This window comes from Stegostoma tigrinum, chromosome 1 (genome assembly GCF_030684315.1).
Source record: "Stegostoma tigrinum isolate sSteTig4 chromosome 1, sSteTig4.hap1, whole genome shotgun sequence".
In the NCBI taxonomy this organism is placed as follows: domain Eukaryota; kingdom Metazoa; phylum Chordata; class Chondrichthyes; order Orectolobiformes; family Stegostomatidae; genus Stegostoma; species Stegostoma tigrinum.
Window position 1 is genome coordinate 25613162 of NC_081354.1, and position 13194 is coordinate 25626355.

Below are 13194 nucleotides of genomic sequence, written 5' to 3' on the forward strand. Positions count from 1 at the left end.
CATGCTCCAAATATGCTATATTACAATTATTTATTTAACATTGAGACAGCTCCTGCAGCTGTTTTTTTAAAAATCATGACATACATATGTGGCAGACCTGTAACATGAATGGATGTTACACAAATTTTACTCTACCTCAAAGCAAAATTTCTTCAAGCTGGCCAGGTGACAATTATGTCCTGCAACGAATGCAAATGTAATCACTGGATTTAAACCTTGGTTTGTTAAAAGTGGAACACTGGCAAAGAAAACCAAATCATTCACAAGTACTTAAATTCTTGAAACCCCATCCACAGTCACTTTTTCTCCCCCCTCAGTGACTGAAATGTAAGATCTTAAACTGGATAAAGACACAAAACATACATTTTACAATAACTTGCCTCTTGAATTTCACTTTTGTATGTCTTAAGCAGCTTCTCACAAATATCTGGGATTCAAATTTGCATTCTGTCTTTAGACCATCTTTCTAACTTCATGACATTTACAGATTAGGAGATCTAATAGTATTAACATGTGATGTATACAATTTTACCATCAAACCTCAGCAGGATTTTCTCCCATATGGTATCAATGTGGACTTCACCAGTTTCAAAATCTCCCCTTCTCCTACGGCATCCCTAAACCAGCCCAGTTCATCCCCTCCCCCCACTGCACCACACAACCAGCCCAGCTCTTCCCCCCCACCCACTGCATCCCAAAACCAGTCCAACCTGTCTCTGCCTCCCTAACCGGTTCTTCCTCTCACCCATCCCTTCCTCCCACCCCAAGCCACACCCCCAGCTACCTACTAACCTCATCCCACCTCCTTGACCTGTCCGTCTTCCCTGGACTGACCTATCCCCTCCCTACCTCCCCACCTACACTCTCTCCACCTATCTTCTTTACTCTCCATCTTCGGTCCGCCTCCCCCTCTCTCCCTATTTATTCCAGTTCCCTCCCCCCATCCCCCTCTCTGATGAAGGGTCTAGGCCCGAAACGTCAGCTTTTGTGCTCTTGAGATGCTGCTTGGCCTGCTGTGTTCATCCAGCCTCACATTTTATTATCTAGGATTTTCTCACTGTTGTTTGTCACGCAACTGAATGTTCAACTGAGTTCTTTTCGTTCAAAACATGAAGGAGGATTTTTTTCCCCCTACAACTATGTTTTATACCCCAACAACAAAATTGGATTAAACTTCTTAACTTTACCTCAGATGAAGCCCCACAGCAACTCTGTGTGGCTTATAGTTATGAAAAACAAAACCATTTTCTCTTGACAAATTCCTCAACTCTTGTTTCAGTAAAATTAGGAACCTCTCTTCTCAGTGATAAAGCAACATTTAATTTATCAAGTAAACTTTAAAATATGTATCTAACTAGTGACAAGATCTACACTGTGCATGTATGAAAAAAGTGTCAGGATGGAAGGAAAGCGTACAAAAATCAGTGATCAAAAATTAAAGACGGGTATGCTTTCCTCAGAGGAAATGTAACAAAGGTCCCTTTATTGATTCCTGGATACACAGAGGGCTATCCTACAAACAGGCATCAAGTAGAGTGGTCTTCTATGCTTTTAAGTCTATGAAGAATATGGGAATCTTATTGAGGCACATAAAATTCTTAGTGGGAAATTGTTTCCACTGTTCAACTGATGAGGAAACTGAGCTCTGTGTATCAAGATAAGGGGGTCAACCATCTCAGACGGAGATGAGAATGTTGAAAATTGTCAGCATTCTCCAATGCAGACAGCACAGATGCTCAGTCAATGAGCACATTCTAATTTGAAATAATTCATTTTGTACACTATGGTAATCAAGGGGGAAACAAGGAGATAACACGGAGAGTCAGCCATGATCCTGGCGAATGAACGATCAGGTTCAAGAGTCCGAATGGCCTAAAGCTATCTTTATCTGTCTTACTGGTTAACATTGTAATGGAAAGGGATGCAAAATAAAAAGTGTACTCTGCTCCTAGCCATCAGCTTTCTTGATTCCCCATTCCAAGCTCATGTTTATAGAAACCTTTTGACCTGCCTATTGTTTGCTTTTCGCCTTCTATGTTTCCATCACATTGTCTGGATCCCAACTAGAAGGCAATTTTAAGTATAAAACTCATTTTCATTACCAGAATTATTGACTATACCCTGACTGTCCAGAAATATCACTGGCTGTCTAGATGACATGCTTCAGTCCAGGAGTGGCAGCTGAGTAGATAAAATATATTGGAAGGAATGATCAAAGTATTAAAGGCAGCCCTCTAGCTGCATAGGGGCTATGCAGTTCTTCTCAGCATTTTTCTTTCCACTCAAAAAGGCATTGCTTCTTTTAGCTACTACCTTGCCTAACCTAACACAGGTCACAAAATGCATTCGATCAGCTATTGGCCTTGCTGACCTTTGGGCACTTCTTCCAAGCCATCACTCCCAAAGCAGCATTACCCACCCCACTCTATATTAAGGCACACTCATGACTGAGCGTCTGGCCACGGTAAGACCACAGAAAATCCACTCAATTTATTTTTAAAATACTGCATGCATTTGGGTCAGAAAAAGAGAAAACCACATTGTGAATTAAGTCACGTTCTGCATAACCAATCGCTCGCCACCAGAGCTCTTCTGTTGTAGATTCTCATACAAAATGTAAGTAAACTCACGCCAAGCATAACAGATGACGGTACAAATTACAGGGGTCCATCTATGTTCTGCAGTCCGTATTTAGACAAGATTAAGGCTGAAACAATTAAAACAACATTTTTCACACATTTTGTCCTCAGTGTAATTACACAAGGGTCAAATGTGGAGTAAAATCATCCAACACTTCAACCACACTTCTTAGGAGTGTATATTTTGCACAATTACACTTCAATGGAGCCTATCATTGTGATTACTTTGCTGTACATAATCAACCATTTCAAATGCAGAGGCAATAATGCTTAAAAGAAACAAACACAATCTTACAGAATATAAACATTTAACATATACATGAATCCTTGGGGAGCTCAAATTTTAAACTAATTTGAACTCAAGGGCTTGCGAAAATGCATGCAGACACTTAAGCATACTATGTAGCAAAATACCATGTTTGTCATGTTTTCAATGATTTTTCTTTCAAACTCAAATCAGAACTTTATCAAAGTCAGCTTTTGGTGACAACATTCTGTATAAAAATGTCTCATTCAGTAATACGTTACTCTCAGATTTATCAGCAAGAGCAAACTGACACATCTGTACGTTTACTTTTTACAATACAGGAGTATTTTTCTTCAGGTGCAACTAGACAAAGAGATATGTCCTAACATCAAAAATTAATTAAAATAATACTACATAAAATAATATCCGAACACCTGCAAATCACCAAGTTGATTTAAGAAATTCACCACCATTTTATTAAGATTGTTCCCACAAAATTATTTAGTCACCTTTGGTGTGATTGTGGTCAGGTCACATCTGAAAGCACTTGTATATCCAAAAAAAAATGACTAGCAGCAAACCACTGGTTGGGTTTAGAGTAAATTATGTATTACATGCAAGATTGACAAAGACTTCCTTTACTATCAATTAAGGAAACTGCTTTTCCGCTGTGGTATTATGACATTGCCCTAGTTCCCCCATTACTCGGTTATTACGTATCAATTATTATTCACCACCATATTATGGTCTGAACATTCCCAACCTCCTCCTTGCTTTCAGTACCAACATTGCTAGCTCACGTCTCAAAGCGTAACCCTCTGCAGTTTAGAGGGAATTTACCTCAGAATGATATACCGGGCCTAAATCAAACATGTCACATTCTGCTAAGGAATGCAGAACTTCATGAAACATGCATGATTGAGGATCAAAAGTAGTATTTCTCAGCCAGAACAGATGACATCCAAGCAAAAAACAAAATATATTAATTATTTGGCACTAGCACTGTACCTCTTCAAGTGAGTTTTTCAACTGCGGTATATGACTGGAGAATTCAGACCTTACAGCCATTGATAGAGTTTAAACCAATTAATGACTTTACTCTGAAACAAAGCCAAAAAAACGTGATCATAACGATAAAGAGAACACAGGAACAAGTGAATCTTATGATTAAGCATCCTTAACTGCCAACAAACTAAGATGATATCTGATCTTAAAAATCAAGACTACTGTTGCAAGCTGATCACCAAGCAAACCCAAAGACTTTTTCTGTCTTACTGATTTTGAAGCATTTCCCATACCTTGCACTTTTGATAGCTGTGATCAGCCTCATGGCACTGCTTCTAACATTTGACACAGCTTCTATTCATTCAAGGGATGTAGGTATCATTGGCTGGGCCAGCATACATTACCGATCCCGAAATGCCCTTGAGAAGGTGAAGGTGAGCTGCTTCTTGAAGTGTTGCAGTCCTTGAGGGGTAGGTATAGCAACACTGCTGTTCAGGAAGAATTTACAAGATTTTCGACCCAGTGACAATGAAGGAACAGTGGCATATTTCCATGTCAAGATGGTACGTGTCTTAAAAGGGGATTTGTAGGTGGTGGTGTTCCCATGTATCTGTTGCCCCGTCCTACTGATCTTCAAGGATTTGGAAGGTGCTGTTGAAGAAGCCTCGGTGCACAGATGACATTGTAGGTTGGTGATGAAAAGGAGTTGAAGTTGAAGATGGTAAACAGGGTGCCATCAAGCAGACTGCTTTGTCCTGGATTGTGTAAAGGTTTTCAGTGTTGTTAGAGCTCTCTCATCCAGGAAAGTGGCTTGCGCCTTGTAGATGGAGGAGAGGATTTGGGGAGTTAGGAGGCTAGTTCTTCAATGCAGAATTCCAAAGCACTGATCTGATCTTGAAAAGAGTAGTAATATAACTATATCAATTCAATTTCTGGTCAATGGTAACTCCAAGAAAGTTGATATTGGGCAATTTAGAAATGGTAATGTCTTTGAATGTCAAGTGGCGACTGTTAGAGCGTGGTGACCATCAGCTTTTCTCTCTCACTTTCTCATTAAAAAGAGCAGCCTGATGGTCTTCTGAGGCTATGCTAATTTTACTTTGGGGGTCAGTTAGCTCAGTTCATTGGATAGCCGCTTTGCCTTACAGAGTGATGTCAACAGCACAAGTTCAATCCCCACAGCAGCTGGGTTACCATGAAGGACCTTCTTTCTCAACTTCTGCCCATGCCAGAGGTCTGATAACCCTCATGTTAAACTCATACCAGTCCGGAGGTAGGGACACCGTCAGCAGAGCCCTTCATTTTTGTCTGCATATTCATTAGCTGACAGCCGTTCATTTACCTCCTTAAAATTATCTTAAATAACTTCCCTCCTTACACAAAACTAAAGCATGCTAGAGAACAATACATTGATGAAGGAAGTAATGTCAGACTCACTGCAAAAAGCTTTCCTACATTATTTCTTGCTCAATCATTCGGGCTTACACAAACCACCACCCCTGGCTTTCTCCCATCATCAGAACCCCTTCCAACTAACCTCACCCGTACACTAGGCCAACCTCAGAAACAATTTACTATCGTGCAGGTCCACAACAAACATGGCTATTCACTACCCTAGGCAGACATTTAACAACTACAACAATTTCTTTCAAAGTTACAAGCTCAATTTTTATTAATCTCTGCATCATTGACTAGTGCCCAATATTAGTTACCCACTGTAATCCTGTGTCACTGTGCACGTCCAGTTGCTTTGTTTTTTGGGGTTACTCAAACCTATTCTATTCAATGGCCCCACTTAGTCAGTATTCCTCACATGTCTCTAATTCCTGGCAATGTATCCACAAATGTTGAGTGCTCAGCCCCAACTCTTGAGGATTCAGACTTTTCAATGGTCATCCAGTCTCCTTCCATGACATGACTAACCCACAGAATTTGTTACTATCTGCTCACACTCAATGGTCTTCATTTTTATCTATCTTTGTTGGATGTTTCCCATCTTTCTTCTTTCATTCTATAAAAATTAGCAACAATTTTCTCATGACTTCACCCAACCATTATAAACTGGCATTATTCTACAGCTACAACATTTTAATTAGACCTCTGCTGACTGCACCTGTTGAATTTTACAGACCTCATTGCTCCCTTGCTCCATCTGTACACTTTTAAACTTATTCGTCTCCATCCCACATTCATCTTTCTCTTACAATTTTCCTCCCGCAGGACCCAATTTTTTCAAGGATGGGGGGTACAGCGCAGAAGCAGCCATAAAGCAGAGAATGTTGGAGAGGGAGAAGCTCAGACTAATCACAATCACTAGCAAAGCAGTACTGAGCGAAGTGTTGGAACCACGTACTGACAAGTGCCGGGGTCTTGACAGGCTTCGTTCCAGTTATTAGCCAAGGAGTTTAGCAAGGCACTTCAATAAGTTCACAGTTATCAGATGGAGTCACAATGGGTTAATGGAAAAGGGGCATCATATTTAAACCATTCTGTTGGAGTTCTTTGAAGGAGTAACATGTAGTTTCGATAAAAGAGAACCAGAGATGTACTGTATTTAGATTTCCAAAACGCTTTGAGAATGTGCCAAATCAAAGTTTATTACAGAATACAAAACTCACTACAACAGGGGAATGGCACATTCACATTAATAGAAGATTGGCTGACTAACAGGAAGCAAAGACTGGAGACAAATGGGCCCTTTATTTTGTTGGCAAGATGTAACAAGTGGTGTGCCACATGGATCAGTGCTGGGAACTCAACTATTTACAATTTACAATTTACATAAACAACTTGGAGAAGGGAACTGACTATACAGTTGTCACACCTATTGCACAAAATTAGATCAGAAAGTAAGCTGTAAAGAGAACACAAAGTGGTGACAAAAAGATGTAGAAAGGTTAAGTGAGTGAGTGTGTAAAGATCCGGCAAAAGGAGCATAATGTGGAAATATAGGAAATGGCTATTTTGGCAGGAAGAGTTTTAAAAAAGCATATTGTCTGAAATATGAGAGATTGTAGAGCTCTGAGATGCAAAGGGATCTGGGTGTCCTAATGCATGAATCAAAGGTTAATATGCAGGTACAACAAATAATTAGGAAAGTTAATGTTATCATTTAGTGAGAGGAGGACTGAGCATGAAAGTAGAAGGTTGTGTTTCAGTTACACAAAGTACTAGTAAAACCATAGTTAGCTTGCTACGCACTGTAATGCGTACTTTTTTTAAAGGATATAACTTTATATGCTAACACAAAGAACTGAGAGGGTGGTCTTAAACAGAAAGGTGAGACAGGCTAGGCTTGTTTAGGCTGAAGGTTTGCAGGGTAAGAGAAGGCTTGATTGAACAAGCATTATTCTGTGGTGTTTTGACACAGCAAACAGAGAGAACATTACCTCCTACAGTGGAATTAAGAATTAGGGCGTCGCTTTAAACAAAGCTGAGGAAATTTTCTTTTCTCCGAGGGCTGTAAGTCTTCAATTGCCTCCTCCCAAAAAGGTGGCGGAGGCAAAAATCTTTAAAAATTTTTTATGACAGAGGTGGCTTGCTTCTTAATAAAGCAGGGGGTGAAATGTTATCAAGAGCATTCAGGGATATATATTTGAGGTTAGTCAGATCAGCCATAACCTTATTAAAATAACAGAGCAGGCTTGATTGGCCATGAGCCTTACTCCTTCTACCTGTACATATGTCTGAACGTTTACAATTTGAGGATGCAGGAATCTCGACCTGCTCACTTTAATCCCTATTTGTCTTGAAGTGACTGGCCTGATCTTTGAACCACTGCAGTCTCTGTGGCGATAGTAATAAATTCACAGACTCTGTTCAGAAACAACAAAAATAAAGAGCAGTACATATTCAAGTCAAGGTTCAGTGTCTCCTTCAGTTACCCAATTTATAACAGGTGCTACTTCATAATAGTCCCTTTAAACCTCTCTTTCTCACATGGCTTCCTTTTTGGTCCAATAACTCTCAACTGCTCCTTGTTGATTTTAAGCTCCCTATATATTCTTCCTTCTGTCCTCCCAATTATGACTCATTCGACTTGATTCCTTTAAGTCAATTGCCCTTTTAAACCCTTATGTTCCTTTTTCAACGAATCTAGTATTGTTGATTTTCCAATCCTGTAGCTATCTTACCTATCACCTCTTGGACTTCTCTTTTCCAAACTAAATTTTCTGTGGTCTTTCCTCACATACAGATCTGACGCTATTTGCAAAGCCTCTAGCGCCTGAACATCTCCCTTCTGTCTTCGTTACCCCAACAGAAAACCGTGCTCAAGGTGCAGGGTGACCAGCTTTGTACAGTTAAACAAGATACCTCTGATTTGTGTGTGGACTCTGTCACTAAACATTTCGCTTGCTTGCTGGTTGCCACTTTGCGTTGGTTTGACATGCTGAACAAAGTCTTTCAAGGTTCTATAGCCTGTGGTGGTCTTTAACCAGAGATCCTTCAATAACATTTGTGTGGCAATTACAGCTCTAGCGTACATTCAGTATTTACATTTTTCTACACTATATTTCATCTACTGTTGTTCTGCCACCACATGCTGTGTCCAAACCCTTCTGTGCTCCTGCCTGAGTTTATCTTCTACTTTAAATGTTCAATTCTCCTCACTGCCTAAAATGGTTTTGTCCACCTATTGACTATCTCGATTCTCATCGAGTCCATCATCCTTTTCATTTTTTTGGCAGGGTGACTCACATGAAGCATTCATGAACTCCAGTGTTTTGAAATGTATTTACATGGTGATCAGAAGCCACCTTCAAGACGTAGCTTTAACCATTACCTCACTACTCAACTTTATATATCACCAACTAAAAGGTTCGCAGAATAAAGTCCAATCAATATCTTTATCAATAAATTGTACTTTATGGGTGATACTGGCAATCTGTCAGAATGGATAATTTTGCCAAAGATTTACCGTTACAACTATTTCATCTGCTTTTTGAACAAGTTACAGCAGGTTGTAGTTGGTAAAGCTGTGATCAGAAAGAGACTGGATACAAGGTTGAGCAGTTAATGGTGACCTCTGTTGAAAGCCAAAAATGCTACACAATTCCTCTCACAATAAAACCTGAATTTCAGCTGAACAGGTCAAAGAATGAGGGCTTGGGAAAAGAGACCAATGAAAACTAATTTAACTTGTTTCTCAGTAGTGGCACTGTTTCACGAAGAGGTAGGGAAGGCCTGGGAAATTTTGTTCAAAAATAAAAAAGATTAGTACGGTTCAGCTTATGCAAATTTGGAAGCAGCTTACTCAATGCTTGAAGAATGCCCAAATTAAAAATTTAACTTTGCCGAATTTTGATTCTTTGACTAACTTGGAACAGCCATGTTTGGCAACTCGCCTGAGAAATTAACAGAATAAAAGAGTGAATGGTTGATGCAGTGTTAATGAAGAAGGACCCAAGTTCTGTAGTGGCTGAATTTATGAATCAATTTTATCAAGTCCTGTTACGTGTGTTTATTTCCCATAAACATTTAATCTGGTATTGACACAAGTGATGAGCTAACAACCCTTAAAAGCTAAAACAGAATTCTCCACACTACCAAGAAACATATTGCGCTAAACTTTATATGTCACCAAATGGCCAACAAAAAGCATTGAAAATTTGTCAAACCAAGGCAAAGCAGTATCGTGGAAGCAAAATGCAGCAGTTACTGCGAATTTGAAATAAACGAGAATGCTGAAATTATTCAGATCTACATCTGGTGAGAGAAAAAAAAGTTAATATTTTAAGTTGAACATGTCTAAAGATGTAATTTAAAATATTAACTATTTCTCTCTCCATTGATGCTGCAGACCTGCTCAGCATGCTTTCACATGGGATTGTAACTGGTTTCAAGACATGTAGTGCTTTTGCTTAACATAATTAGCATTCATAACAAGCAACATGCACAGAAATAAAACAAAAAAGGAGACAATGCATGCTGTAGACACATTGACAATGAATGAAAATTCAAAGGTTGCCCAAAAACAAAACGAGTGTGAAAACACTTCGCTTTTTCATTCTGTCATTGGCAATGCTGTGTGCAGACTACGGTTATAGATACACCAACATAACCTTGATACTTATTTTTTTGCAGAGAACAATTTCCAAACATGAATTTTTTTTTTTTTTTAAATGGATCCAATTTATTGTGAAACTAAAATCAGATCAATTTGCAGGTCATGTTTATTGGCAAACGGTAGATTTAAGTTGGCTGTCTTAGCCCTTCGTAACTAACTCATGCAAGTGGAACGCATGGTGGCATGAGCAGTAGCAACCTTATGAACAATGCTCTTGAATGAGTTTAATGTTTAATGTCTTCAGGGTGTAAAACAATCCAAAGTGGGTGCAATACTGTTCCAGCGATTCATCCTTTAACGTGCCATAAATTCTGTAAAACATCAGTTCAGTTGCTAAAAGTAACCACAGCTGTATGTTTCAGAAAGCAGAAGAAAGAGTAGAACAATATATTGATGTTCCAGAAGGTGGCAGATTACTTTCTCCTAAGATGAATGCTAACTGCTTTGTACTTGCATGGAGCTCACCTTTGTTCTGTGAAAATACATAGCAAGTCTGGTGTTTTCCTACCGGTGGGTGGGTTCGGTGGGGTTTCAAACTGATCTATTCGTTCACTTACCTCCTATCAGGCAGAGAGGCTGCACGTTCCTTGTCTCTCCCTCAAACGTGAAACCAAACACATCACAGAAATAGACAAAATAATTTCAGGCCATACAGATCGATAATATTCTTTTAAAAAAAATACATACATTCTCTCAGTTAGGTTGTGTTCAACACCAATGCAACATTTTACTAACTCTAAGTAGTTTCATTAAAACTGTCATTAAAATTGAACTTTTATTTATTAGAACATCCATTAACTTCCTTGGCTTCCATCTCCACTCTGACATCGTACTTGTGTTTTAGTGTGCTTTAATCTACAATTACAAATCACTTTTAAAGTAATTAGTGTAGCTCTTACCTGTTTCTGATGAATCTGTTTCAATTTCCTGCTCTTCCGCTACATCTTGCATCAAATAAGTTTCATCATTATAGACCAATATTTGTGCTGCATAGCCCTGGTCAAGCCTGGCACTTGGAACTGGCTCCACAATCACTGCAGGGTAGCCTGGACCCTTTTCTGCCTCCTACAGAGCAAAGTAGCACAAAAATACGAAGAATTGTAAAAATGTTCAGTTTAGTTTAAGCACAATATTCCGTGCTGATCTTGAAGTGCTTGTATTCAGCACCAAGACATTCCCCCTACGCTCTGCCATTAATTAAGCACCTAATTTGCTATCTCAGTGCACTTATCCCAATATCACGAGTGACAACCAAGAATAAACTGCAGACTCTACCGTTTTCTTCCCTTTGCTCAAGATTCCTGTTTGAGCAGCACTGACAATAAACCAGACGGGAGGCAGGGAAAAAGACAGAAATAATTGTAAAGGAGATCCACTTCAGACAGGTATGAAATATGATGCAACAGTGTCAAGGTGGCCAGAATGTCAAGCTGATCAAAAGGTAGCCAACAGCTTGTGAAACTGTTCCAGTTATATGAACAACAGGTTGAAATACTGATGCAAAGGTGTGACGCGGGCCTCTGGAGAAGCTGAGGAGAATGCAAGCGTGAGACAGCACGAGACAGAGCACGAGCATGCACTAGAATGAGTGCAAGAGAGGGAAAATGCAGACTCGAGAGAGAGCACGTGTGTGAGCATTAGAGAGACAGCCTGCGATTCTATTCCCAAAATGCTTTTTATGCATTTACTGCATGCCTGGACTGAAGATGGAAGGGATACAAATGAATCCAGAGTTCCCAATCCCACTTACCATTTAGTACTGTGTACTGAAAGTCCATGTTTGTGATGACAGTGAGGACATTAGTTGCCTCGTTTTAATTCAGTACCCTCATGCTGAGTCACTGGAAAGACCAGGGAGCTGTTGGCACTCACTTAATGGCACCTCATAAAGCATCAGCATTTCAGAAGGGAAGAAAATTAGTTCCCAAGACAAAAACAAAGGGTCACACTCTGACCATGAATGACTGGGGGCACGCTGCAAGAACAAAAGCAGTGGACTTCTGATAAACTTGCATGTCAATTTTTAATTGGTTTTACTAACAAAACATCAAGTTGATTTGAATTAAGTGAGGATGTTTCCCACAAAATTCAGATATAATTACTGTAAAGTGACAATCAAAAGGTTTTGTATCAAATATTGGGTAGTATGGCAATGTATCTCAAAGCATATTTCCAAATCAACGCATAATTAAACTAAAGACTCTGATGTACACCTCCACTGTATCCCACTGCTGTAGTATGGAACAGACATTGATTTCCCTGCTGGATTAATCCCCAATTACCAAATATGAACATGTCACAGCGTGGCTACAAAGAGCAACCATATACTTGCCAGCTTGACGCACTCCTCGAAAGATTTGCAGAAGCCTGCCACTGACACCTGCTGACCAATGGCCCAGGGAGTAAGTAAAACCATTCAAATGCTCAAGACATTTCTACAAATCACCAGTTCGCTTGCAGAACTGTGCTAGTGAATGTGAAGAAAAAAAAAGTGAAAACCATGCCTGGATTCTTGTCCTTCATGCAAGAATAGCTCTGAAAAGCAGCTTAGCAATCGATGCACACAAGTGGCATGCTGCATCAGACCTGATCATCCAAATGGCTCAGTATAGCACCAGACAGTGGGAGCCCTAGCTGAGCCAACAAGGGAGCTATTTATACTTTATTTATTTATAGGCTATGAACACTGACACAGTCACAAATTAGTGGAAATAATTTGCAGTCCAGCACAATGGAAGGCTCACAGCACTTATAATAAATATTCACTGTGTGAAAAAACCATACACAAAGCCCGCTTGCCCACTTGTGTGATGGTGATCACATGTATAGCGCTGAAAATTAAATTTAGATTTCAGCAAGCAAGACCATCTATTTCATTTGTGGGCAACCAGCAGCTCACAGAAAAACTAATGCATCTGTGCAATGTATGGCATGTCAAAAGTTAATTTTTCATGGCTGTACTACATACGTCGTGATGTGGGAAATGAAAAAGCCACAGAACTAAGTGCACAGGTACTAAACATTCACAGCCCTGGTTTAAGCAGCAGTGAGGGAGGGTATCCACCTGTTTTTGCATGCACAGTGTGCTCTGACACAGCAAAATATACCGCCAGTAAAAACAAGTATCATATTTCACTCAAAATATTAATTAATTAGAAAGCAAAACAAATTAAAATTCCATTTATTCAGAAATAAAACAGCAAGCTGAGACTGGGCCAAAAGGATAAGAAACATTG

The 13194-nt window shown here is 39.5% G+C and overlaps 1 protein-coding gene across 7 annotated transcripts in view; it reads right to left on the minus strand.

Moving 5' to 3' along the window:
- Positions 1 to 13194, minus strand: part of LOC125454788 (ETS-related transcription factor Elf-2-like) — a 138441-nt gene that overhangs the window by 52260 nt on the left and 72987 nt on the right. For 6 of the 7 annotated variants that reach the window (XM_048536022.1, XM_048535997.2, XM_048536013.2 and 3 more), the window contains one exon: positions 10858 to 11023. In XM_048536022.1, coding sequence (XP_048391979.1) covers positions 10858 to 11023 — 166 coding nt within the window. Of the gene's footprint in view, positions 1 to 3894; positions 3955 to 10857; positions 11024 to 13194 lie in introns of those variants that run through there. The other variant, XM_048536049.2, reaches the window with a different exon arrangement.